This window comes from Petromyzon marinus, chromosome 9 (genome assembly GCF_048934315.1).
Source record: "Petromyzon marinus isolate PM22_M1 ecotype Great Lakes invasive population chromosome 9, UKy_Petmar_22M1.pri1.0, whole genome shotgun sequence".
Lineage (NCBI taxonomy): Eukaryota > Metazoa > Chordata > Hyperoartia > Petromyzontiformes > Petromyzontidae > Petromyzon > Petromyzon marinus.
In genome coordinates, this window is record NC_133675.1 from 1,044,235 (window position 1) to 1,071,831 (window position 27,597).

Genomic DNA, 27,597 nt, shown 5'->3' on the forward strand with positions numbered 1-27,597 from the left:
CTGTGATAGTGGTATATTGCCTGTGATAGTGGTATAATACCTGTGATAGTGGTATATTGCCTGTGATAGTGTTATAATACCTGTGATAGTGGTATAATACCTGTGATAGTGGTATATTACCTGTGATAGTGGTGCATTACCTGTGATAGTGGTATATTACCTCCAGAGCCTGTATGGCCTTTTCTTGCTTTTTTTCTCTGACATACTGAGCAGCCAAGATCAGTGGGGGCAGCGGATGGTCTGGCCATTGATTCTTTAGAGACAACACCATCTTCTGGCACTGTTCCACCTGAAGGGGCACTCAGAAATTATACGAAGAAACATCAACGACTCTTAGGCAGCTCAAAAGTATGTGTCGGTCATTACGTGACCCAACTCATAAACAGCACCAGGGTTTGCAAAATAAATTCAGGAGCACCTTGAGCACACATTTTCAAACCAGGCTGCTCAGCGGTACAGCCAGGGGGGTTTGCAATCGCAAGGTTGCGAGTTCAATCTGTGGATGTTGGTTAACTCGGCCCATCCGAGGTAATTATAAAAAAGTGTAACTTATATCGGGGTAAAAAACATGAATCATCCAAAATCACCAAACAATTCCCCAGTACTTTCACCTGCCTGATGTGCATGTGTAGTGGGTTCCATTGAGACTTGAGACATAGTCTTTAGAGGCAACATGGTCTATTTAAATCTTAACAAGAAGTCCCTTTTACTCCCACTACCTTGGGAGGTATGGCCTCCGGGCTGACGTGCCCTATCACTGGGGCTACGGGCTGGCTCTGAGTCCTCCGGCTAAGGGTGACCTAGGAGAGGCTACGCTGACCCAACCCAGCCAAGGTACAGATCCCGACCACTGGCCCACGCTCGGCTCCAGCCCTTAAAATGACGTCGGGTCCCAGGGTCCCAGGTACTTAGCCTAGCTGGTCTCCTATCTTTGTCTTCAGAGCACTGCCTCGATCCATCCTGAGGTCCGTCTTTTATACACCGCTCGGAGACTATCCATCCCCTTTCTGGAACCTTCCAGGGGGCTCTGGAATAACCCCCCCAACCCCTCACCTGCTGTCGGGGGGGGGGACTCGGCATCTCAACGGTCCGGCTCTCTCTCTAGCTCAGGGTGGCAGCCCCTATAGACCCATGCCCGCAACTACAGGTAAGTATACACAGGGCAGTGTGTGCTATGTATTTCTGACGCTACACATGCACAGAAGGGCACAATGCTTTTGCAATTGTATTTAACATATAGGTTAAAGTTTGAGGTGTATTTTGTTTAACAGGGTGATAACTCAGGAGACAAGAATCAGTTTTACAGTAAAACCTTGTTATTTCTGTATTTGATCATTCGTAATTGGGGATAATTCGGCACGGCTGTGCTTTCAGCATATATACAATGATATACCGAATGGTCCAATTTCGACATACAAGCGGAGCGACGCCGCGCACAACGACCAAAACAATGCCACAGTCTAGTGGCGGTGCACATGGTGAGCCTTACTGCAAACCAGTTACTTTGGACTTCACCTTGGTTATGCAGTCTGTGCAAGCCAACCCTCTCAGAAATGTCATCTACACCTACATCAAGAACTAATAGAAAGGGACTGAAGTATGAAGCCATTAGTCTTAGACAAATTCTAAGTTTTGGATAGAATTAATGCAGGAATGTCACTGTGTGGTGCCAGGCTTGTGAGACCACGGCGGGATGTACAGTATACTGTTGTGTGTACACCCCGGACATGGGGTGTAGTACCAGCCCTAGTGGAGGCTTGGGTGAGCGCGATGGCCATGCACAGCATGCAGTGCGGGCTCCCGTTGAGAGAGCGAGAGTGTCAGCCAGCTGGGGTTATGTTGGGGGCATGATACTCTGGCTGACCTGGGGACATGTGACCGGATGATACTGGAGGGGGGCCACCGGTGGAGGGGGCTAATGGGCGGTCACGTGGTCCGGGAAGAACTCTCGAGAGCCTTCGGGCAAGGACGAGAGAGATCGAGAAGGTAGGCGGGGCGAGAGGCGGAGCTAACCCCAGCCCGGCCCAATATAAGGGGGGACCTGTGAGGGGCTCGGGGTTCTTAGTGTTGGAGAGGCAGGAGATCCACATGAAGATTCAAGAAGCCTCCAGCCACGCAGTCTGGGACCCAGCTTGGGTCCGGACCGGGATAGTGGAACCATGTCTAGTTCCGCCATAGCGTGGTTAGTTGGGTGGTCACCACCCAAGAGTGTGTTGTGTTAATAGCCTGGAGTATGTTGTGCTAAGAGATTAATAAAACGTGTTGCTCCCAAGACAACGTCTGCGACTCAGTTGGACTCACTACAAATGCGTATGGTGTGTGAAGAGTTTGACATAAAATCATGCACCTTTTACATCAAGAAAGGCCTGGGAGAAAATTAAGAAGCATGCCTTAACCTTGGAGGATCTTAGCAGCTCCAAAAAGGTACAGAAGAGGATCAAGGCTGCAAAGTTTGTTGACTTGGATAGTGCAATGTATAAGTGATACAAACAGGAGCGTGTAGCTGGTGTTAACGTTCGTGGTAGCACTGGGGAGTACCATTGTACATAATTCGAAATATTGTATAATGCAGCAAGGCTAGAGAGCCCCATGTGCCGAATTAAGTCTATGCAAAAGTGACCTGTGCCATTAGTCTGCCAATAGGCGTTGATGATTGCGATGTATAATCCCAATTGAGTAGTTTGCGGTTCATTTTATGATTTGGCAAATTTGGACCCTGACAACGGCAAAACGGGCCGCTCTTGCGAATGACATCAGGGAATCTTTGATGTCCACTTGTGAAGCAGATGGTGTAAAGTAGTAGTGGTCCACACCAGGGAGGCAGAAATCTCTTAGAGGCAACACGTTTATTTAACAATAAAGCCCTAAACACCAAGGGGTATATCTGCCCCTTCACCAGCTACCCGAGGGAGGAATCTCCTCCGGGCTAGCTAACCCTAGCTCACACGGGGTGGCCATCTCAGACCGGACCCCGGCTCGTGTCCGTTCAGGGCTCCGGCTGATATTGCCCGTGGCGGGGCTTACTCCGACCCTAGCCACGCCCTTCCTTCAAGCCTTCGAGAGGGACCTGGTTCTGGTCCCGTGGTCCCCCAGCCTCCTCTTTGGGGCCCCCGGACCCGTACCTCTGGTCACCAGGCCTCCGGGTTCACATGGAGTGCTATGGCCCCCTGTGTACCCCTGCACCGTCCCTGGCACTCTCGCCCACACAACATGCAGTGACATCCGTCGATGACACTACAGTAGTATTATTACAATTATTAACTTTAGTCACAGTAAGTTTTCATTGTGCGCACTAATTTGCAATTTGTTATGTAACGGAGTAGTTTTGTTGCTCCGATTTCTATTGCAACATTTAGGACTTTGCTTTTCATGCTACTGTCCTTGGTGACCAAGGCCACCTTTGCAATCGAGTCTATTCTCCTCTCCTGCATTCTCACCTGGTTAAAGGAGACAAACAACCCCAATGTATTTTTTGATTTAAAGCTTTCGTGACTGCAGTAATTCATATTCTTAGTTTTTTCGGTAAAGTCACGTTGAAGGGAAACAACAAAATAATAAAATATATATAAAACAATAAAAAAATTCTCACGACGTTTCGACCATAACTCAAACGGTCGTCTTCAGGTGTGTTGGTTTGCATAAATTTATTTTTAAACGGCGCATTTATTTATTTATAAAAAAAAACGTTAGCGCCGCGCGCAACGATTTGGCAGTTTATTTAGGACTAGTCCATCTATATTCTGAAAAGAGGAGGGGGGAGACGAAATTTTTTATAATGTATGCTGTCTGAAAGCCACTGTAAGCGTGAACAATCAATTAAGACCTGAAATGGTTTATCAAATCTTTCCAATGATTGCTAAGATAGAATCCATCTTCTCGGTTGAAATTATCTCTGTGCTTGTATATGTGGATAGCCTCATGAACGAATCTCTCATGGAAGCCAGATGGCTTACAAAGAACCTCTGTCTTGGAAAAGTCAATGGCATGTGAGCATACTGAATTAGAACAATGATCTGCCACGGCCGAGGTGTTGGTCCTACCGTGTTTAAGGTCTGCTTTGTGTTCACGAATGCGGTCCGAGACATGGCGTTTGGTTTCTCCAATGTAACTACTACCACAGAGGCAACTTAGTTTGTAGACACCAGGGTATTGTATGTCCGGAATCACATCTTTTACAGACAGAACCAGATCACGGATTTTATGTAATGTGTTGAAACGGACCTGGATCTTGTGTTTATTCAAGATTTTGGAGATCTTTTTTGTGATCCCCGCAATGAAGGGTAAAGTGATGGTTTTGAAAGGCTCCTCAAGAGGGTTCTTCTTCATGGTTTGAGTGATAGCTTTGCGGATTGTATAGTCGGAGTAACCATTAGCCCTAAGAGCTTGGTGTACGTGCTTGAGTTCACTGCTTATGTGAGTTCACTTTACCCTACATTGCGGGGATCACAAAAAAGATCTCCAAAATCTTGAATAAACACAAGATCCAGGTCCGTTTCAACACATTACATAAAATCCGTGATCTGGTTCCGTCTGTAAAAGATGTGATTCCGGACATACAATACCCTGGTGTCTACAAACTAAGTTGCCTCTGTGGTAGTAGTTACATTGGAGAAACCAAACGCCATGTCTCGGACTGCATTCGTGAACACAAAGCAGACCTTAAACACGGTAGGACCAACACCTCGGCCGTGGCAGATCATTGTTCTAATTCAGTAGGCTCACATGCCATTGACTTTTCCAAGACAGAGGTTCTTTGTAAGCCATCTGGCTTCCATGAGAGATTAGGTCATGAGGCTATCCACATATACAAGCACAGAGACAATTTCAACCGAGAAGATGGATTCTATCTTAGCAATCATTGGAAAGATTTGATAAACCATTTCAGGTCTTAATTGATTGTTCACGCTTACAGTGGCTTTCAGACAGCATACATTATAAAAAATTTCGTCTCCCCCCTCTTCTTTTCAGAATATAGATGGACTAGTCCTAAATAAACTGCCAAATCGTTGCGCTAACGTTTTTATAAATAAATAAATGCGCCATTTAAAAATAAATGTATGCAAACCAACACACCTGAAGACGACTGTTTGAGTTATGGTCGAAACGTCGTGAGAATTTTTTATTGTTTTATATATATTTTATTATTTTGTTGTTTCCCTTCAACGTGACTTTACCGAAAAAACTAAGAATATGAACCCCAATGTATGTACGCACCTGGCTGGTGTGCATGCACAGGAGGGCACGGTTAAAGCTGAGAGCCTGGAGCTGAAGCTTGGTCAGTTTGTTCTCCACACCTTCAGCCAGAGTTAGCTTGATCTTCTTTTTCGAGTCAAAAACATTTTGATCCTAGAAGACATCCATGTCAAAATAATCATGCAACACCCTTGTCAAAAGACTCATGGTCATTGTGTGCCGGCTCCTAGCGGAAATGAGAAATGTGTGCCAGCTTTTATTGGGGAACTTGTAGCGTTCCTCACGTTTACATAAATGTAGCATGAGTAATGATTATTTTATGAAGGTCCCGGAAACATCCACATCAATCAAGATCCATAATCTTTGGTTTTTTCGGTAAAGTCACGTAGGTATAAAATAAAAAAAATCACGACGTTTCGGGCGCAACACAAGCGTCCGTCATCAGGTGGGAAAGCATGGTCTGCTGCCGAGGCAGACTCTTTTAAAAGGTTTGAAATGGGTGTAGCCCAAGGGTCATAAAGAAGTGGCCAGGGCTAGTGATGTTAATGTGAGAAATTAGCATGTAACTGTAAGATAGGAAAGCGGCCTCCTCGACGAGGGAGTGCAACCCAACGGGTGCAATCCAAAGGGCATGTGAGTATGAGAGTGCAACCAGGTAAAGTCTTAACTGACTGTGGTGTTTCCATCCTACCTGCCTGTCAGCTGTTATTTCCGACTCTGTGTCTCTCTCTATACCTCTTTCTCAGATCTCTCATGCTCACATGTCCTTGGCATTGCACTCTCATGCCTTTGGATTGCACTCTCATGCCTTTGGATTGAACTATCATGCTCACATGTCCTTTGGATTGCACCCGTTGGGTTGCACTCCCTCGTCGAGGAGGCCGCTTTCCTATCTGACAACAACATGCTAATTTCTCACATTAACATCACTAGCCCCGGCCACTCCTTTATGACCCTTGGGCTACACCCATTTCAAACCTTTTAAAAGAGTCTGCCTCAGCAGACCATGCTTTCCCACCTGATGACGGATGCTTGTGCTGCGCCCAAAACGTCGTGATTTCTTTTATTTTATACCTACGTGACCCTTTCTGAAAAAACCAAAGAGTATGGAATCCTGCAGTCACGAAAGCTTCAAATCAATCAAGATCTAGTTTCTCTGGTTAAAACAGTTTCTACACACGATAACATTTATGTACCTTGTTAATAGTAACAATGTTGTTTGCTGCGACAGCAAGAAGTCCAATGTCCGAGGGCCTGAAATAAAGGAGAAAAAAATGCTGGGTTAGTCGATTATTTGATTAAGCCTCACTGAGTCTCAAGACCCTTTTTCAAGAGGGCTCTGCCAACATTTCAGAGTAGGGGGGGGGGGGGGGGCAATGTTCTCGCGTTTTAGCTGCCGGGCGCTGCACTCATTTTTGCGTCACTCCTCTGCTCGCTATTGATTTTGGAGGGTGACTGCCTCTAAATACCCAGGAGCATCTTTCATGGGCCTTCACAAGAGGCCAATCTTCAAACCGCTGGTACAAGTCATTGGCAAGGCCACTCAGCTCCACATCCTCCTGTACCACATTAGTCCATCTCTTCTCTTACACGTGCCGTGCCCATTTAGCTCCTTCTATCCGGCTGAACATAAGCTGCTTGCTTGGGGCATGCAGTGGCTGGGCATTTAGGCTACATGACCAAACTCGCACACACTCAGGGGCCTTGCGAGCAATACCGAATCACAAAGGCACAAACCTCGATTTGACCACCTGGCTGTAGAGGTGTAGAGCTTCATCGTGTCGGCCGAGCTTTTGGTGAATGAATGCCTCTTGGCAATGGATGGTGGCCAGCTCCATCTGGATGTCATCCTCTGTGACGTCCTGCACCACAGAAACTCACTAAAATCATCCACCAATTGACAGTGCACTCCAATCAGAATACCCACCACATAAAAAAATATAAGATAATGATTTATTTTGAATAGAGCACCCTTCACACCGGGGCGTCTCAAAGAGTTTGAACATGATAAGCCACTTGCATCACATTTAATCTCAAACATTTGAAAGGGCACCCCCTATGGGTGCAGGGTGACTCCGCATCTGGCCTACAACCAGGTATTGGTCTGCCAGTAGTGATGACGAGTACAGTGAGGGGAAAAAAGTATTTGATCCCCTGCTGATTTTGTACGTTTGCCCACTGACAAAGAAATGATCAGTCTATAATTTTAATGGTAGGTTTATTTGAACAGTGAGAGACAGAATAACAACAAAATCCAGAAAAACGCATGTCAAAAATGTTATAAATTTATTTGTAGTTTAATGAGAGAAATAAGTATTTGACCCCCTCTCAAACAGCAAGATTTCTGGCTCCCAGGTGTCTTTTATACAGGTAACGAGCTGAGATTAGGAGCACACTCTTAAAGGGAGTGCTCCTAATCTCAACTTGTTACCTGTATAAAAGGCACCTGTCCACAGAAGCAATCAATCAATCAGATTCCAAACTCTCCACCAAGGTCAAGAACAAAGATCTCTCCAAGGATGTCAAGGACAAGATTGTAGACCTACAAAAGGCTGGAATGGGCTACAAGACCATTGGCAAGCAGCTTGGTGAGAAGGTGACAACTGTTGGTGCGATAATTCGCAAATGGAAGAAACACAAAAGAACTGTCAATCTCCCTCGGCCTGGGGCTCCATGCAAGATCTCACCTCGTGGAGTTGCAATGATCATGAGAACGGTGAGGAATCAGCCCAGAACTACACGGGAGGATCTTGTCAATGATCTCAAGGCAGCTGGGACCATAGTCACCAAGAAAACAATTGGTAACACACTACACCGTGAAGGACTGAAATCCTGCAGCGCCCGCAAGGTCCCCCTGCTCAAGAAAGCACATATACATGCCCATCTGAAGTTTGCCAATGAACATCTGAATGATTCAGAGGACAACTGGGTGAAAGTGTTGTGGTCAGATGATACCAAAATGGAGCTCTTTGGCATCAACTCAACTCGCCATGTTTGGAAGAGGAGGAATGCTGCCTATGACCCCAAGAACACTATCCCCACCGTCAAACATGGAGGTGGAAACATTATGCTTTGGGGGTGTTTTTCTGCTAAGGGGACAGGACAACTTCACCGCATCAAAGGGACAATGGACGGAGCCATGTACCGTCAAATCTTGGGTGAGAACCTCCTTCCCTCAGCCAGGGCATTGAAAATGGGTCGTGGATGGGTATTCCTGAATAACAATGACCCAAAACACAAGGCCAAGGCAACAAAGCAGCGGCTCAAGAAGAAGTACATTAAGGTCCTGGAGTGGCCTAGCCAGTCTCCAGACCTTAATCCCATAGAAAATCTGTGGAGGGAGCTGAAGGTTCGAGTTGCCAAATGTCAGCCTCGAAACCTTAATGACTTGGAGAAGATCTGCAAAGAGGAGTGGGACAAAGTCCCTCCTGAGATGTGTGCAAACCTGGTGGCCAACTACAAGAAACGTCTGACCTCTGTGATTGCCAACAAGGGTTTTGCCACCAAGTACTAAGTCATGTTTTGCAGAGGGGTCAAATACTTATTTCCCTCATTAAAATGCAAATCAATTTATAACATTTTTGACATGCGTTTTTCTGGATTTTGTTGTTGTTATTCTGTCTCTCACTGTTGAAATAAACCTACCATTAAAATTAGACTGATCATTTGTCAGTGGGCAAACGTACAAAATCAGCAGGGGATCAAATACTTTTTTCCCATACTGTATGTGTAATCTAAATGGCGTAATTTGGAGGTAATTTTTCGAAATAGGAAAATTTGGACCATCAAACCAACAGAACATGCCTACTCTTGCAAATTACTCGACATGAAGGTCAACATTCACTGTGAAGCAGACGGCACATTAAATTTGTTATCGTTAATACACCCAGAGTAATAGGCGGGTTTAATTTATTCATTTTTTATGAGCATTACAACAAGCAGTAGCGAAACACGCTACACCCCTAGGATACGACACCACCCCGTTTATCAACACGAGCGTGACATGCAGCAGTACTCACGGGATCTTCAGACAAACTTTGACGACACAGTTCTGAAAAGCATGAAGTGGACAGATAGAGAGCCATTCTGAAAGATCTGTAAACACAGTCAGCCTGGCCTTTCACACATCGCGATTTTTCAATAGGGCGTTACAATTAATTTAAAATTATTTTTTTATGCGTGCACTACTATTGAAATAACGCACTCCAGCTCGTTGGTCATGGTACTACAGAACACGCTGCGAGCTGATCGTTAGTCAGGCAGCAAAGTAGTGATGCTGCCTGAGGCGGAGTATGACAACCACAAGCAGGGCCGGCATCAGCATCTCCTCGTGTGCCATTTTGGAGATCTTGTCCACGTGAACTGTCTTGTGCACGCATTTGCCTACAAACGTCTTGTAAGCATCTCCACTGCGTGTTAAACATCTTTGTTGTTTAACTTGGTTTTCTTTCTTTAAATAGGCCGTTATCTTTAACACCTGTATGGTGGCATTGTACAACCAGTGAAATATGTCAATGTAAGAATGAGTTTCGATAGTGCTCTCCCTAACCCCAACCATTTCCTTAATTTTTTATGAGAAAATTACGTTAAATTTAGGGGCCGTCCATAAATGACGTCACACGATTTTGGCCGTCACAAAAAGTTAGACCCCCCCTCAAATATGACGTCACAAAGCTCTGCGCCCCCCCCCCCCCAACCATATTTCCATTTTGAAAATAAAACATGCTTCAAATCACTTTAAACAAACTATTGTCATTGTAGTACGTATTTAATGTGGCGCTACACTCTGATGTTGTAGGAGAAAACATGTATTTAAAAGGCATTGGAAAGCTTAAATTTAGCATAAAATTCACTTGAAAATATTCAACGTCTAACTAAAACTGCAAATGTTCAGAATATTATAGTGAAATTCTCTTATAATTCTAAAATATTAAAAGTAATTATAACTATTAAAAATATACTTGAAACTTAGTAGAATGACGCAAAATGGAGAGTACAATTATAACAATCACATACTTAAATTTTGATTTAAAGCTTTCGTGACTGCAGTAATTCATATTCTTAGTTTTTTCGGTAAAGTCACGTTGAAGAGAAACAACAAAATAACAAAATATATATAAAACAATAAAAAATTCTCACGACGTTTCGACCATAACTCAAACGGTCATCATCAGGTGTGTCGATGATGACCGTTTGAGTTATGGTCGAAACGTCGTGAGAATTTTTTATTGTTTTATATATATTTTGTTATTTTGTTGTTTCTCTTCAACGTGACTTTACCGAAAAAACTAAGAATATGAATCACATACTTATTTCACAGAATGAAAAGCCCTGGTAGAATCATTAGAATCAAAATGTTTAATAACAATCATTAAAAAATTTTACTAAATTTATGCTTCTCCATTCTCCCATGGAGAAGCAAAATGCTCCTTCATGGAATAAATAAAAGGTGACCTTAGTAAATTTTCATAATAAAGGTTTTTGGGTTCGATCGCGTTATTTATAAATGTGTTGTAACCCTCCACCACCCAACACGGCCAATCAGCAAAAAAGTGTCACGTTGACAAAAGACAAATAGTTCACTACTTTAGCCCACCGGTGTGTTGAAGAATTAATCCACATTTACTGTAAATGTAAATTTACTGTGTTGAAAAGTGAATCCACAACATTTACAGTAAATTTACATTTACAGTGAGTGAATCCACAACATTTACAGTAAATTTACATTTACATGTTGTGGATTCACTCTTAAACACACCGGTGGGCTAAAATAGTGAACTATTTGTCTCTTGTCAACGTGAGACTTTTTTGCTGATTGGCCGTGTCAGGTGGTGGAGGGTTACGACACATTTATAAATAACGCGATCTAACCCAAAAACCTTTATAATGAATAATATTGGTCGCGAAAGCCTACGTGTTAAACTTAGTACATTTTAATAATCAAATAGTTAATAATGAAAAGTAATCAAAATTAGTGTTGTTATAGCAATTCCATTTCATTAACATTTCAAGTTGCGCATTTTGATGTGACGTCACATTTCACAAACCCCCCCTCCCCCCCTCATCACGCATCGTCACAAATGTCTGACCCCCCTCCCCCCCCCTCGGTGCGTGACGCCATTTATGGACGGCCCCTTACGCGAGTTTGAGTTATGTACCACTTTTCAACAACCCCCTGTGTAAAAACGAGAGGCAACTGTAATGACACAAAAGTGCATTTGTATCTTGAATTACCTTGAGCTTTCTCTAGTTTTTGCATCGCTTCCAGCAGCTTCCCTTGACCAAGCAGTGCACATGCCATATTGTAGCACTGCTCATAGCTCTCCTCAGCAAATCCAAAGTCATTATCCTTTAGGAGACAGAAACATATCCCAATTTTATTTTGATTCATAGTTCATTTGGGTTAGTCCATGTAATGGTCTCACAAAATGCGTGATTGAGACCGCCCGTCATCCAATACTTAATTGCCACTTGTGCAATCAAATTATCACATGTACAATCGTTTACGTGCCAATAATTGTTTCAGCTCATCGGTGGGTTGAAGAACAATCCCCAAAAATGTACAGTATTTAGCAAATTAGACAAAGTAGATATCCTATATCAATACATGGCCTATCCTAAAAATAAATTATGAATCATCCATAATAGAGGTTTTTTTTGGTTAGATCGTGTAAATAGAAATGTGTCGTTAAACTCGCCACCACCCGACAGCCAATTGGTAAGGTTTGTCACGTAAACAGAACGTGTCAATTCGGTACAAGTACGGCACTAACCGATGTGTTGGAGAGCAAATCCACAACATTTAAAATCTTGAGTATGTTTTGCCAGTAATTACAAATAGGTTCATTATGCAGACAGCCAGATTTGTGGAGAAATCCTGTTTCGTTCCTTAGAGGGATTATGTGATGGCGTCACTTGTGATCCCTTCACGTGCGAGGGGGGGGGACTAATTCATGCATAAACATTACAATGGGTATCTGTTAATGGTTGGGTTATGTATATGGTAAGCAATGTACATTATGCATGCACATTATGCATGTATCCACAAATTATTAATAATTTTGTTATGAAATAAATGGCATGCAATAATAATCGTAACTATAACTACTAAAAACGAACAATTTAAAAACAAAACCGTAATGAACTTAACACTGTTTTAACCAGTGACATGATTTCCGTCCTTTCTAAAGGCCTTAACTTTGCCGTTACCCCACGCACAATTCCAGTGGATGAGATCATTGCTGAGGTAAAATCAGCAGTAAGACTCCTTCCACATAATGAGGCAGAGATGACTAGACACGAGGTTGCCAAAATAATTGAGAATAGCAAAGTACCAAAAGTAAATATTAGCTCGAATGAAGCAAAAGCCTTAAAAGAGCTCTGATTAAATAAAGATATTCAAATCCTGGCAGCTGTAGTGATGTCACGAGCCGATTATGATAATAAAATTAAAGATTTACTAGAGGAAAGTACCTGCATTAAAATTAGAGACCCAACTAATAATTTAAAACAGCGGTCCCCAACCTTTTTGGCACCAGGGACCGGTTTCGTGAAAAAAAAATGTTTTCACTGACCGGGGGGGGGGGGGTCATCATTGGGTCTTTCCCTCTTTCTGAAAGAAGCTCTCCAGCGACGTTTGTTTTTTACTCATTTTGGCTACTAGGGGTTAGAGCTTGTGGGCTTACTAACACTGTGACAAGTGCGCAGTGCAGAAGAGGCGCGGATGGAAGTGGTAAAAAAAATGGGCGCGCCACGCGTGGACTCACCTCCTGCTGTGCGGCCCGGTTCCCAACAGGCCACGGACCGGTATCGGTCCGTGGCCAGGGGGTTAGGGACCCCTGCTTTAGAACGTAAGACTACTGCAATCATTGCAAATCAATTAATCCCTAAGACTGAGTAAAACCAAATTAAGCCAAGGGCCTCAAAACCACCTAGACTGTATGGGCTACCAAAGATTCATAAAATAGGCATCCATTATGACCCATAGTCAGTACAATTGGCTTTGCCACATATGAACAAAATATAACTAAACAAATACAACCCTTTACATTATGAGACCTCCTTTGCCAGTAACAAGATATAGTAATAGGTTTTACCCTTTTAACTGGCACAAAAAACTGACACCTTTTTTGTGCCAGTTAAAAGGGTAAAACCTATTACTATATCTTGTTACTGGCAAAGGAGGTCTCATAATGTAAATGCTCACCCCGAGTCCTCAATACTCTGATAGTGTGCTGTTTTTGAGTTGTACGCCTTTTGGCGTCTTCTGGTCCAACACCAATGGAGACTAGGCTCTAAAGAAAGCAGTCTCGGGTGTGGACCAATCAAATTCAAGGACAGTGCATATTATTATCAGAGTTGTCTTTTTGTTTGCATTTTGACTGCTTGTGTTGCGGTTATTGCAGACATGATGCTTGAATAAAGGTGTCAGTTTTTTGTGCCAGTTAAAAGGGTAAAACCTATTACTAAATACAACCCTACATCGGTAGGACATCTCAATGCATAAGAAATTCAAAACATCTTGTGAATGTGATTAAAGATATCAAACTTAACCCTAATGATATTCTGGTGAGTTTTGATGTGATTTCTCTATTCACAAAGATTCCAGTGAACGAGTCACTTAAATTACTCGATACACTAATAAAGAATACAGGTTTACCAAAAGATATCCCAAAACTAGCTGACCATTGTTTAAATAACACTTACTTCTTATGGAGAGGTGATTTCTTTAAACAAAAGGAAGGAGCCGTAATGGGCTCTCCTTTATATACTGTTATAGCAAATCTGTATGTGGAAAACTTTGAAACAAGAGCACTTGCCTCGAGTACATTAAGACCATCTTTTTTGTTTAGATATGTTAACGACACTTTGGTTGTCTGGCCACATGGTAAAGATGCACTTAATGATTTTCTAAATCATCTCAATGCACAAAACCCGTCCATCCAGTTCACCATGCAAATGGAGGTGAATCCACACTCCCGTTCCTAGATATTTTGCTTGGACATGGTCTAAATGGCAAAATGACACACAGCGTTTACTGAAAGCGAACGCACACTGATGAGAATCTGAATAAAGATTCCCATCATCACCCAGCTCAGAAATCTTCTCTTATCACGACACTCATACATCGGGCTAAAACAGTGTCAGATGGTGAAAGTCTAGTGAGAGAGATTAAACATGTTAAAGAAGCACTACGACAGAATGGCTACAATAATTCTCAAATTAACAGAGCACTGAATGCCAAATCACGAACGCAAAGCAACACTGCTGAAAGCGTTCAGATTGTTAAAACAATTAAAATACCATCTTTTATCAGGAGTAACTGACAAATTAGCCCGTGTTTTGCAAAAGCAAAACATTAGAGTAAGATTTGGTACAGGACACAGAATTCAAAAACTAGCATCTTGCACTAAAGACAAATTGCCCAAATTACAAACAAAAAGTGTATATCGAATTAATTGTTTATGTGGCAGATGCTATATTGGTCAGACAGGATGTCACATCAGCATAAGACTAAAATAAAACCAAAGAAATATTAAATTATCTCAAACTGTCGGCAGTGGCAGAACATGTTTGTCAACAAGGACACTCAATTGATTTTGATAAGGTTGAAGTGTTGTGTAAAACTAATTATTACTGGCCAAGACTAATTAGAGAATCCATTGAAATTGAGAGAAATACAAATAACTTTAATCGCTCTGACAGCTACAGGCTTAGTGCTGCCAGGAAGCGTATTATTAAATAAAATATATATTACAATTACAATTCCTTATAGGGAAAACAAATACTAATTAATAACAATTGAATGATTACCAATCTATTATATAATTGCAATACCTTCCCCCCTCTTTGCCTCAAATCACTGCACCAGATTGGGTTATTTAAGACCGGGAGCAAGCGGAGAGCTTCAGTATTCTGGCAAAATTTCCCGATGCTGGATGTAATTACCAGCGAAACGTCGTACTAAAAAATTGTAAATGATGTTGATTCAATCTTCAACACACCGATGGGCTAAAATAGTGAACTATTTGCCTTTTGTAAATGTGACACATTTTTTACTGTTTGGCCGTGTCGGGTGGTGGAGGGTTACGACTAAAGGCCGACCGAAACTGAATTCCTGGTTTCGGCCAAAACCGAAGCCAAAACTTAAAGTTTAACTCCACTTTCGGCCGAGACCGAAACAGAAAGGTACATAACCGAAGTTACCGAACACAAGATTTATGTCATGATGCAATGCTACTTTAATTAAAAATAAATCTAGAACTAATCATTCAGAACCTGCAGGAAGTCGCTAAATATAAAATCTTTAGGTGTTACTTAGTAATTATATCCAAACAAACGAATGTTGCAGCTAAGAAATACGAGTTTTTCGGCATTCTCGCCCAGCAGGTTGCTGCGCCTTGCTTTGATCAAAATCGACTTTTGTGAAGTAATCCCACACCGCATGTTTCGACATTCTTCATGGTGATTAACTGCTCCATTTATTAACTTTAATTTTCTACTTCACTCAGATTCATACTTTCGCGATCACTAATTCACTATGGAACTATTAACTAACTGAATATCCATATTGCCAGACTTTGAATCTCGGTATCAACACTCGTGTAGACTTAAGCGAACGCAACACATAAGCCAAGGCGGGCAGGCGGCTAGGAACAAACAGAGACACTTTGTTGTCTTCCCGCCAAAGAGACTCCACCCACGGATGCAGATACAGGCTGCCGTCTGCTGACATTAGCAGACCATCGTTGCGGCTGTAACCTCGCTCCCAAGCTGCTGCTGCTGACGTGTGTGTGCGTTTACAGCCTATCGCATAGGATTGCCTAGCGCCGACTGACCGGCCGATAGGCAGAGAGATAGACGTAGCACTCGCGTTATATTCTAAAAATAGATCTTCGGTTGACGACCGAAAGTCAATATCAGTTTCGGCCGAAACCAAAACCAGACCGAAAGTAAAAAATTGACATTCGGCTGAAACCGAAAGTAAACCGAAAGTTAAAAATTGATTTTCGGCCAAAACCGAAACCAAATTTCGGTCGGCTTCTAGTTACGACACATTTGTAAATAACGCGATCTAACCCAAAAACCTTTATTATGAATATTGGTCGCGAAAGCCTACGTGTTAAACAAAGTACAAATCAAAGACAGACATTCAACACAGGATGTTCTCCTTTAACGTGTTATCATTAATAATATATAATATAGGGTAAAGCATAGTCCGCGATAATGCGTGATATGCGTACGCGGGACGAACAAAGACTGAGGCCCGTGGGTAGCATCTAGAAGCATCCAGCAGCATCCCAGTGCCTCACGTGATGCTACGTCGAGGCAGCCGTACAACCGCTTATTCCTACTTGAGCGACATCGTTCCGTTCCCTCTATCGCATTATAAACAATTCACATCCACATTATAAAAAATGTGTTCCCCGATTCATTAATTGCGTTATATCCAATTTACATTATGCAAACACGCGGCGTATAGGAGAACAGACTGGACACAGTATTTAGTCCTAAAGTGTTGAATTAAGTCATCAGTAGAAAAAAAATTACGTTAAAAAATATACATCTTGTGTTACATAATGGTTGACATTGACAAAACACTCAATGGGCAAGCAATGTCTCCTTCACATATTCGTTGCTTCATGTAAAAAAATAACAGTATTTATTACACAAACCATCGGCCTGACAGCCTTCTGGGAGTGCATTATTTCAGCAACATTGAGTACAAGCAAACTCTGGACCGGATTCGACATTCAGTGTCTCATCAGCAGAGCCAGGCTTGCTTGAGTCAATGCTGGTAAACTGCCAGCATAGAAGATATTAATCCAGGTTCAATGCAAACTTACACAGATACATAACAAAATAATCACGAGCATGGTTGTGGATAAAAAGACGAGCTTTACATTTTATAAAAACCTCTCCAAGCGAGATTCCAGTAACCCAGAATTCACGGTATCCCAGGCTACCTGAAATTAAGGTAGAAAAAAAGACGACTGGAACACTGTTCACGTGCGATTTAATGAGCACACTCGGTGGCGTGCGATGTCAACTTGCAAATCTAAAGCTATGCATGCTTTTTCACATTCGATGGAATTCAGAAATATATTTTGTAAATACAACTCTATATTCTGTCCTAAATGTCTCATCTGGCTGCATTCTGTCATCTATATTTTGTCCCCTGCATGTTTTCGACATTATTTTGCTCACGTCACCGTCTCTCTTTTATTGGACTTCATTGCATGAAAAGAAACGTAATTTTGGCTTTGATGTCAAATCTGCAGGACACTTTATGCACCTCCGAGTCGCAATCCATCATTCAACTGTCAAATGTTTTTTAATGTGAAGCATTACAAATAGTTGTATTATCATTACTTAAGGATTTGGCATTTGGCAAATATCAGACGCACTATTTGGTGCACCACTAATCGGACCCTATCACAGGTTTAGTTTTCTCATCTAAGAAAACGGAGCTACTTACACACGCAGCAGAATCTGTCCACATTGCCACGGCCGCGTACGCTGCAGACAAATTAGTCATTCGCTCTTCATCATAGTCATCTTGGGAATTGCGGATGAGGTCCCGGTACACCGCTAGACAATCCTCATACCTCTCCAGTCGATACAGCTGCAAGAGAGATTGGCGTGTCAATCACCTCACGAGCATGAAGCATACAGATACTGCACAAATGAGATTCGCTTCAAACAACTTAAAAACATTAACCGTACATACATAAGAACATGAGAAATCTTCCGAATGAGAGGGGGGTCACATTCAGTCCATCGAGCTCATTAGCTTGTTCGTAGTACATATATCAATTCAAGTATCACATCGAGCCATTTCTTCAAACAGCTCCCCATGCGCACTACAGAAGAATCCGTGAAGATGCAACAGCAAAATCCAATGACTGCGATCACATCCCAAGCTACGAGAGAACCCTTGGTTGAGTGATAGTGCGCTCACTGCTTTTTGCAGAGGTTCGCGGTTTGAATCTGGCAGGCCATCCTCGTTCATTTTGCAAGTGTATTAGCCGTACCAAAAAATGGTTTGAGTTCATTTAATTTGTTTCACGGATAATCCCGTTTAGCCAGTTTCCAAGGCTATTTTACAAGCGAGACCCGTGGAGTACGAGTGCAGCAGCAACACAAACAAAAAGACAAAAAATAAATATTGCCGAGAATGAGTACAGGGTCATAAGGAATATTGCACAGCTAAAAAAACAGGGTATTTAATGGTCATGAACAAAACACACGTGAATCTAAAAACAGTGCACACACAGTGTGAGAGCATGAAGTGGCAGAAAACATGTAGGTACGGGTGCATTTAAGATCTATATTTTGGTCTAATAGCGACAAACACGCAAATCGAAAAAAAGGCAGTGCAAACAGTGCATACATAAAATGAGAGCAAAGAATGCCAGAATAAAGTTAGGCATAGGTGAAAGTAATCTCTGCATTTTGGTCTATTGGGGGTTGCTTCATGGGGGACATTAAAGATCCCGCCATTATGTGCTAAAGCCAGAGTTCAAATTTGCCAAATACTCAAATAATTTAGTTGGGAACATGTAACAATTGTGTCCCTGACAACACGAACTTTACAGGGCACTCCTGCAAACATCTTGAAGCTCACTGAGGCTTTTCTGGGTAAACAAGTGTCATCATAATAACATCGTAATGTAAAATCAATTAAGACTTCACTGCACAATTTTTATTTGTCCTGTACTGCAAATGTTCAGTTTTAACCCTGGCAACAACCTTCTAATTGATAATGCTGGCTGTTAATATAATTGGGTTCGAAGTTATCAAACTAATATGCTACATGCAGAATTCACCCTGCTCACTAATGAATAACATACTTCCCGCATGGTTCATGCTGAGAATTAACAAAGTCACTGCAGAACGCACAACACAATGACAGACCTGACTATTACTGCAAATACCCAGTGACTGCAACCTTACCAGTCATAATTCCACATGGTTAATGAATCGAAAAATCAACAAATATAGTTGTTATTGTGCGTGTTTAACCAGGGAAGCCCTACTGAGTCTTAAGAATCTTAATCAGGAGGGACCTGCTGAGTTTTTGCAACCCCAACGAAGTAATTTGCGGCCATCACCAGTTGTATTGTACGTTTTTTAGCTATGGGCGAAAACCAGAGATCCCGATGACAAACCCAAAGCAAAAAGAGGGAAAGAACATACAAACTCCATACAGAAAGATGCCCAAGTCAGGAATCAGAACCCAAGAGCTTCTTGCAGAGGCACAAGTGTTACCAATGCACCGCCTGAATCCTGGCGTGATGTTTTTTTGGTTTCACCATTTCACAACTTTGTAAACATTTAACTATTAAAAAAGCAGAAACTCCAAAATATATGTCAAAAGAAGGTAAAAACAAGTTAAGGTAAAACCGAAACGTTTCCGATGAGGTAGTGTCAATTGAAAGCACTTAATGTTATTGTACAATACAAAAGTTTCACGTGTGTGGATAAACACCAACCACTTGTCCCAGGAGTTCTTTTAACTTGTTGGTTTGTTGTGAAGCACTTTCGATCGTCTTTAGAGCACCATCAATCCTGTTCAGTCTGTACTCGCAATACGCTTTCTCAAAGGCAATTACATCTCTGCAAAAAAAACATGTACACATATCTGGTCATTAGTGGGACAAGTGAGAGTGCAGTCGTGGAGTGCCATCATCAGTCATGGTTATAACCCACTGCTGGATGGAAACTTCCCCAAGCCAACACCACCTCTCGTATTCCTGTGATGCAACGATGCATCCAGAACGTGCACATTAATTGATTTCATAGCTCCATATCTCTTCGGCAGACATCTACTCGGACGAGTTCCATTCCATTGCTGCCACTGTTATTATTCTTGACCACGTTATAGCATAACATCTGGCCCTGACTGGGATCACTTATTTCTTGATAGTTTCTTAACAGTACTCCATTAAATCCAATCTTTTCTTGATCAGATATTCCATTTTCTGCACTTCACAGTAAAATATCCAAAATTTTATAATAACTAAAAGTTTTCAGGGCCCAATGGCCCTCATCTCCGAAATCCTGCAGAGGGGCATAGAGGCCTTCAGGCTTCACTTGTAACGTATGAAGGCTAAGCCAAGGTACTATATGCAATCGTAAAATCTAAACTACTGGAAGAAAAACTGAATAACATTCGGGAACATTCTTTTAAGAAACGATGTCATAATTTAACAAAATATTTTGATAGAGCACATTATCCATGTATTTTGCATCTTTGTCCAGATAGGAAGCCTTTTGGGCCAGAATCTTGATGGCTTTACTGGATCCAGCGCGTGAGCTTGCCGCGTAATATTGGCCATGACTAAACGTGCGAGGTAGGAAAATTCCAATTTTCCGCAGTTTTGTTATTAGCTCTTGCAGTGCCACACCCACCACTGTTCGTCCTGCTGCGTGCACCACAGCTCCAGCCCCCTCCCCCCACCACGTGCATTTCTCTGCACCCCTAGGTTAGGCCACAACCACTCTCCGTTAGCCCCCCAGCCCCGGTCACCTCCAGGCAAGCCCTGCCCTCCGCCATCAAACCTTCTTCCTCACTCATGGCTTGAGCCACGCCCACTCTCAGTTAGACCACGCCCCTCAATGTTAGACCACGCCACCTTCCGCCCGAAAGAACAATTGAATCTATTGGTGGAATCAGCAGCAGCGCACCGTTGTCCGCTAATCGATTCTGATTCCAGCCGCACCCAAACGGACAAAGGAAACGACAGGGGAATTGTCAATGCAACGATTCTGCTCCCCCTAAATCAATAAAGTAATCGGCAGGGTAAATCAGCAACGCACCGTCCAGCGTAGATCGATTCCATTCACCTCTGACACCAATGCTGTAGTCATGTTGGAAGATGGGTTGTAAATTAAGTTTGTGTGTCTTAAATTGTTCCATGGTGGCCGTATATACACGGCGCAAATGTGTTGCAAATCGGGCCGCCGTAAATCAGATGTTTCCTAATTTTTGTATTCTTTTTTATTGACATTTAAAAATATATAAAAGCATATTCTATGGGTCTTTCGGCAAAGCCATGTAGATAGAAAAATAATAATAAAAATATCACGACGTTTCGATCGCAACACAAGCAATCGTCTTCAGGTGAGAGAGATTGCTTGTGTTGCGATCGAAATGTGATATTTTTATTAATTTTCTATCTACGTGGCTTTACCGAAAGACCCATAGAATATGTATTCCTGCAGTCACAAAAGCTTTAAGCCAAGTATATAAAAGCAATATTTAATTCAATATTAATGTTTCAAAAATGAAATGCACTAAAAAATGGGCTTTAAAATAAACAAAATCCAGACAGAGATTATTTAAATTATTTTGCTGCTATCAATTTCCACATGATAAGCCATTTGTTTGGCTTATCATGTAATTTGTGGCCAGGTCGCTTCTGAAAAATAAGTTAATAGTTCAGTGGGCTTTACCTGGTAAGATACAAATTATTTAGTTTTATTTGCATATTTTAAGTCATTTATTTACATTTCCTATACTTAGCACTCCTATAGTGTTTTTGAATTTTTTGTTGTTGTCACGTTTGGACCCACCCCGACTGGACGTGTGAAAAAGAGCTTTATAGCTCATCGGATTCCTCCAGTATATAGATTCTGAGTAACAAACTCACACTCTTTGGTTCTATTCGGTAAAGTCACGTAGGTAAAACAAATTCGCTGCACCAAGGTGCAGCGATTTCGCTGTGACTGGTTCCACCTGAAGACGGAAGCTTGCTTTGCCTCCGAAACGTCGTGTTTTAATTGTTTCTTTCATTTTATTTCAATTTATTTTGTATTTGTTTTACGTACGTGACTTTACCGAATAGAACCAAAGAGTATGAATCCTTGCAGTCACAAAAGCTTCAAATCTAGAACAAACTCACACTTGCTCCATTACAGTATGAATAAAAAATGTGTATGTTAATAATTGGATCCGATACATTATTATTAAAATATGATATATTAATTTGCAATGTTTGACATGTATTGCTCTCAGCGGGATTTTGGTCATCATCATGAAGCTGCCCCACCCACCACTACCTGCGACTGCTACCCACACAATGCCCCCTACCACTTCCACAGCCTCCACCACCGCCCAAACTATCCCAACCCTGTGTGTCATGGAGAGGGGCCAAAGCAAAAAGGAAAGGCGCAGAGCCAAGAGGGGAAGAGGGGAAAAAACAATGGGAGGGCCAGATCCGAAAGAGCAATGGGCGGGGCCTACAGAAGTTAAACTTCCCTGTTAATTTTTAATTTAAAGCTTTCGTGACTGCAGGGATTCATATTCTTGGTTCTTTTGGCAAAGTCACGTAGAAGGGAAATAATAAAATACAAATAAAACAATTAAATTATCACGACTTTTTGATTGCAACACAAGCAATCATCATCAGGTGTGAAAACCACAGCAAGAAAATTTGAAAAAAGTGGCGGTTTTCAAATTTAATTGTTTTATTTGTATTATTTTATTATTTCCCTTCTACATGACTTTACCGAAAGAACCAAGAATATGAATTCCCTGGTAATTTAAGGTAACAGAAGCATAGAATAGAATATGTGCAGTGGGCAGAATCATACATTGTGCTGCAGATGTGGCCACAGGTCAACTGGTCTAGTTTTAATCTAATTGGTTGTCCCTTTAAAATCATGACACCTATTTAAGAAACTTGGCTAGATGTGACGGGGTTATTCTGGCTTGCTGGATTTTATTTTGACTTCCTGGATCTCGCCCTGATGTCATTTGACCTAGTTTTAAGTGACTCGTCATACGATTCATTGTTCAAATTGTTTTTTTTTTAAGTTACATTTTTATAATGATTAATTTACATTTTTAGGACTAAATGCTATTTATCTGGTAAGTATTCGATTTGTACTTTGTATTATTATCTATGATAATTGCACTGAATGTTTCGTAAACAAAATTATTCAGAATTTGTGTATGAAATAGGCCACATATTGACATTTTATCCAATGTGTCTAACTGCTAAATATAGTTGTGCAGATTGTTCATCAATCTATTGGCTCGTTAAATACTTGAACAAGTAACAATTGTCCAGTCGTGGAGGGTTTAATGACATATCTGGTCATATTACACAAAGCCTAACAATAAATAAATTATTAAACATTATAATGGCTGTGAAGACCTTTACGTTGAGATAAGCCGACATAAACAAATTACATGCTATGCCAAAGTCGATGTGAACCACCTCTGCACTGGTCACTCATTCGCCTGCTCAATTCCAGTGGAACCTACGCGGTCAGAAGCTTGGAGTTGTTGTTGATAAGGTGCAGGGCTTCCTTGAAGTTGCCCTGCTGAATGAGGCACACGACCTTGCAATGCAGCGCAGTCACGTCCTCCTTGCTGTCTTGCAAGACTGCGTACGGCACAGAGACATCCACAAGGAGAGATCCATGCAGGGAGATGTCATAACAAAACACACGCAAACAACTCTCATGCATGGATCCACCCTGAAACATTGCTCCACATCTGTGGTTCCATCCAATCGCTTCCCAAGTAAGGATGCTCCAGAATGTGTGAGGAACGGGTGTGGTGGTCGCAGACTCCACGATTCAGTGTTATACTCATCTAAAGAGCCTCGGCAACATATTCGAGCAGAATGTCGTTTGATTGCCACGTGAAAAGTCAGGTCCTGCAATTTTCATATTAGGGCTCTACGAAACTTTCGACCACTATTTCCGTCGTGACATACTGTAGCTAACACGTCAGTGTGTAGCATAGTACCGACAAGGCTCGATTATTGCAACTCACTACTCTACGGGACGTCTGGCAAAAACATTACCAAGCTGCAGCGTGTGCCACATTCTTTGGCACGTGTCGTGACGGGTACTCCAGGATCCGATCATGTCCGTCCTGTGCTCGCTGAGCTGCATCGGCTTTCGGTTGCCGAACGAATACACTATAAGGTCGGACTCATTACACACAAAGTGCTTGCCACAAATGAACCACAATACCTTGCTGATCTCATCAAGGAGCATAAGCCATCACGCGATCTCCGGTCATCCTAGCAGCGGCTTTTGAAGAGCCATCAAACAAATACAGTTACTGTATGGCGAGCATTGAGATGTGCTTCTGCGACCGTCTGGCTCGCTCTTTCTTCCGATATTAGAACGCCAATGAACATCTAGATTGAAAACTAAATTCTTAAACCAAATTTTTGTGGTTAGTTTATTGTCCTTGCCCCGCACTTCCGATTACTACGGTTGGCTATGTACGGTGTGAAAGAAGTTAAACAAACGTACATACCCTCATTCTCAGCTCTATCTTCACACTCAATCAGCACTATCCTCAAATGCTCGTACAGTACAAAGATGAACCTCACAGAGCTTCTCTCACTCACACTTTCCACACAGCTCCACACGGCTCCACTCGTACACGGCTCAGCACTCACATCTGGCTCTCAGGCCCGACTGACACGTGTATCAAAACCTCACGTACAGCTCCACCCTCACGCGCCTTCTGTCGCCCCCCCCCGCCCCCCATTCGACACAAGTGAGTTTGTGAGTGCTCGCGCATTGCCCGCTCCTCACTCCTGTTGAGGATCCGGAGCGTGCGGCCCGGATCTCCGCTTCGCTTCACCTCCCCCCAGAGAGCGGGGGCAGCGCTCGCGGCCATGACACCCCCACGACACGCGACGCCGATCACGTCCGGGTCACGTGGCGCCTTTCGCCTTCCGGGGTCAGGCAGATGTGACGTTGCGCGACACCTTGACACCACGTGGCCCGAAACGACAGGGTCATGGGTCACTCGTAAAGAGTGAGGAGGAGGAGCGTGGTGATGACGGAGGAGGAGGAGCGTGGTGATGACGGAGGAGGAGGAGCGTGGTGATGACGGAGGTGGTGGATGAGGTGCTGACGGAGGTGGTGAGTGAGGTGGATATTTAGGCTATTTGTGTGCATTTTACATGCTGGTTTCTCAAAATATATGGGCACTGAAAGAGAGATGAGGGGATGGATAGAAAAAGAAACAAATAATTTTTGCGCAATTTCTCATAGGCGATTAGCATAAACATGTATGTGGGTGGAAAACTGCAGACCGCAATAACAAAACACAGACTTGGAACAGGTAGAGAGCATGCAAACTCCAGAAAAATGCCCCAGCCCAATATGAAACCCAGATATGTTAGTGAGTTACAGGCGCTAACCACTCGATGTTTACAGGGGGTGAGTGATGTAGGCACTACAATATTGGGTCTTGGTGCAAACATTAATGACAGACAAAATATCACTCAGTAATGTCGGCATGAATAAATGATGCATGTTAAAGCAAGTTTGGGAAACAAATATGCGTATTGATTAAAATCGATTGTGAAATTGGTTTGCTCTTCGTTTGGATTCTGACCACCCCTTTCCCATTACCCCTGCCCTTTAAAACAGAGTTCTACCACCGACTGCAAGGTTGCCTTTGAGTCGTATCATATAAACATTTCTAACCTGTAATGGTACAATATGCAAATTGCAATACTGTTAAAATATTGAGATTCATAACCAACCTCAAAAAAACATTTGAGATGTCCTTCATGGTGTTACTTTCTCCAACCTCACTCGCACAAAATGTTTTTGCATGGAATTGCCATGTTTGTGTACGTGCAGCAGCATGTGCGTACATGTTTTTGTTCAATTGCCAATCCCAAGCAACTGTATATGCACTTGGTAGAGCAATTCATGGAAAGTTCTCAACAGTTTTTTTTTCAAATATTTCCTTCCAGGGAGAATGCAGGGTATGTAGCCAGGACGGTTGTAGGTTAAGACTGCACAGCCTTTACAGCCAGGAAACTAGAAGACTGGCATTGCCTTGTTGATCCTGAAATCTTTAGTTGAATTGTTAAGGATATCATGTGGTTTCCTCATTTGCAGGACTACGTTTAAATGTGAGTACTTAATTCTGTGGAGAAAGTACAACCCCTTTGATCAGTGTGATATACCTACATGCGTATACTGTATAGCCTCCGATTAGCACGGTTGGCTACGTACGGCACGACAAAAAGTTAAACAAAAATACGGACAGCAAAACACGGTTTGTTACTCGTTAAAGATGATGCCGTTTCCTTGCAGAACTTTAGTGACCGAGGTCAGTGTTGCCTTGTTGCTCCTGAAATCGTGTGTATGGTCTCCTTGTGAAGTCGAGTTGTGGTATCCCATTCAGAATGAGTGACCGCATTGAGATTGGTGCTCGTTGTGCCACTACAGTATTAGGTTTCATCTTCTTTGGTTCTTTCGGTAAAGTCACGTAGAATGAGAATAAAATAATAAATTGATAAAATAACACAATAAAATTCTCACGACGTTATTGTGTTATTTTATTTGATCAATTTATTATTTTATTCTCATTCTACGTGACTTTACCGAAAGAACCAAAGAAGATTAATCCTTGCAGTCACGAAAGCTTTAAATCGAAAGTATTAGGTTTGTTTTCTCTGTTGTCTCTCTGCTTGTCTGTCTTTGTCTCCATGTCTGTGTCTTGCCTCTCTCTCTCATATTTTACACTTAAGTTCTAATTTAGCAATCTTTGGAAGAATGCAATCAACCAGGCTATGCGTTAATAGTATTGACCAACTCTGTGTTGCATTGCATTATATTTACAAATTTTACGAACTTTGTTTTTATTAAGTGTATTTTTCTCTATGTCTCCGTGTCGTCTCTCTAGTATTTCCTGCAGTTTGTTTTCTCTATCTCTGTTGTCTCTCTCTGCTTGTGTCTTTGTGTCTCCGTGTCTTGTCTCTCTCAAAAATGTCACACTTCTAATTTACAATCTTTTGAAGAACGTAATCAACCAGGCTATGCGTTAATTGCGTGTTGATCGACTCTGTGCTGCATTGCATTACATTTCCAAATTTTACTAAGTTTGTTTGATTAAGTGTGTTTTCTCTGTGTGTGTGTCCTCGTGTTGTCGCTCTAGTATTTCCTGCAGTCACGAAAGCTCCAAATCTCTTATTGACATGCTATTTTATCTACCCCCCCCCCCTCTCAATTTGGGGCCTCGACACAGAGGCGTTGTTTCTGTGTGCCAATGTGTGTCTGTGTATCTGTGTTATCGCTCTCTGCTTATGTCTGAGTGACAGTATCAGGTTGTCACATCCCCCCGTGGTAATGCCATGAGTTTTGGTTTTTCATGCAACACAATGTTGCCTTGCTACCCCCGAAACCAGATGTAATGTGGTAATGAATTTCCCGTATTTTCCCGCATATAACCCACGTGGTATACCACTTTTTACAAACAAAACAAGACTCTGCGGGGTATATGGAGGTGCGGGCTATCTGAAATTTGTTTTACACAAAACGCTATTTTTGCGGGTTATATGCGTATGCGGGCTATATGCGGGCTATATGCGGGAATATACGGTAGTTGTGTCAGTTGGTAAGGGG

The 27,597-nt window shown here is 42.2% G+C and overlaps 1 protein-coding gene across 1 annotated transcript in view; it reads right to left on the minus strand.

The window, feature by feature from the left end:
• The window catches only part of SRP72 (signal recognition particle 72), a 43,188-nt gene extending 18,267 nt beyond the window's left edge, over positions 1 to 24,921 (minus strand). Inside the window, exons 1-10 of the mRNA XM_032950933.2 lie at positions 24,763 to 24,921; positions 23,468 to 23,588; positions 19,689 to 19,812; positions 17,672 to 17,818; positions 11,428 to 11,542; positions 9,213 to 9,244; positions 6,931 to 7,055; positions 6,390 to 6,447; positions 5,215 to 5,346; positions 161 to 289 (exon numbers count right to left, since the gene is read on the minus strand). Of these exons, the coding sequence (XP_032806824.1) occupies positions 161 to 289; positions 5,215 to 5,346; positions 6,390 to 6,447; positions 6,931 to 7,055; positions 9,213 to 9,244; positions 11,428 to 11,542; positions 17,672 to 17,818; positions 19,689 to 19,812; positions 23,468 to 23,588; positions 24,763 to 24,847 (1,068 nt within the window). The 5' untranslated portion in view covers positions 24,848 to 24,921. The remainder of the gene's footprint in view (positions 1 to 160; positions 290 to 5,214; positions 5,347 to 6,389; positions 6,448 to 6,930; positions 7,056 to 9,212; positions 9,245 to 11,427; positions 11,543 to 17,671; positions 17,819 to 19,688; positions 19,813 to 23,467; positions 23,589 to 24,762) is intronic.
• Positions 24,922 to 27,597: the final 2,676 nt, after the last annotated feature.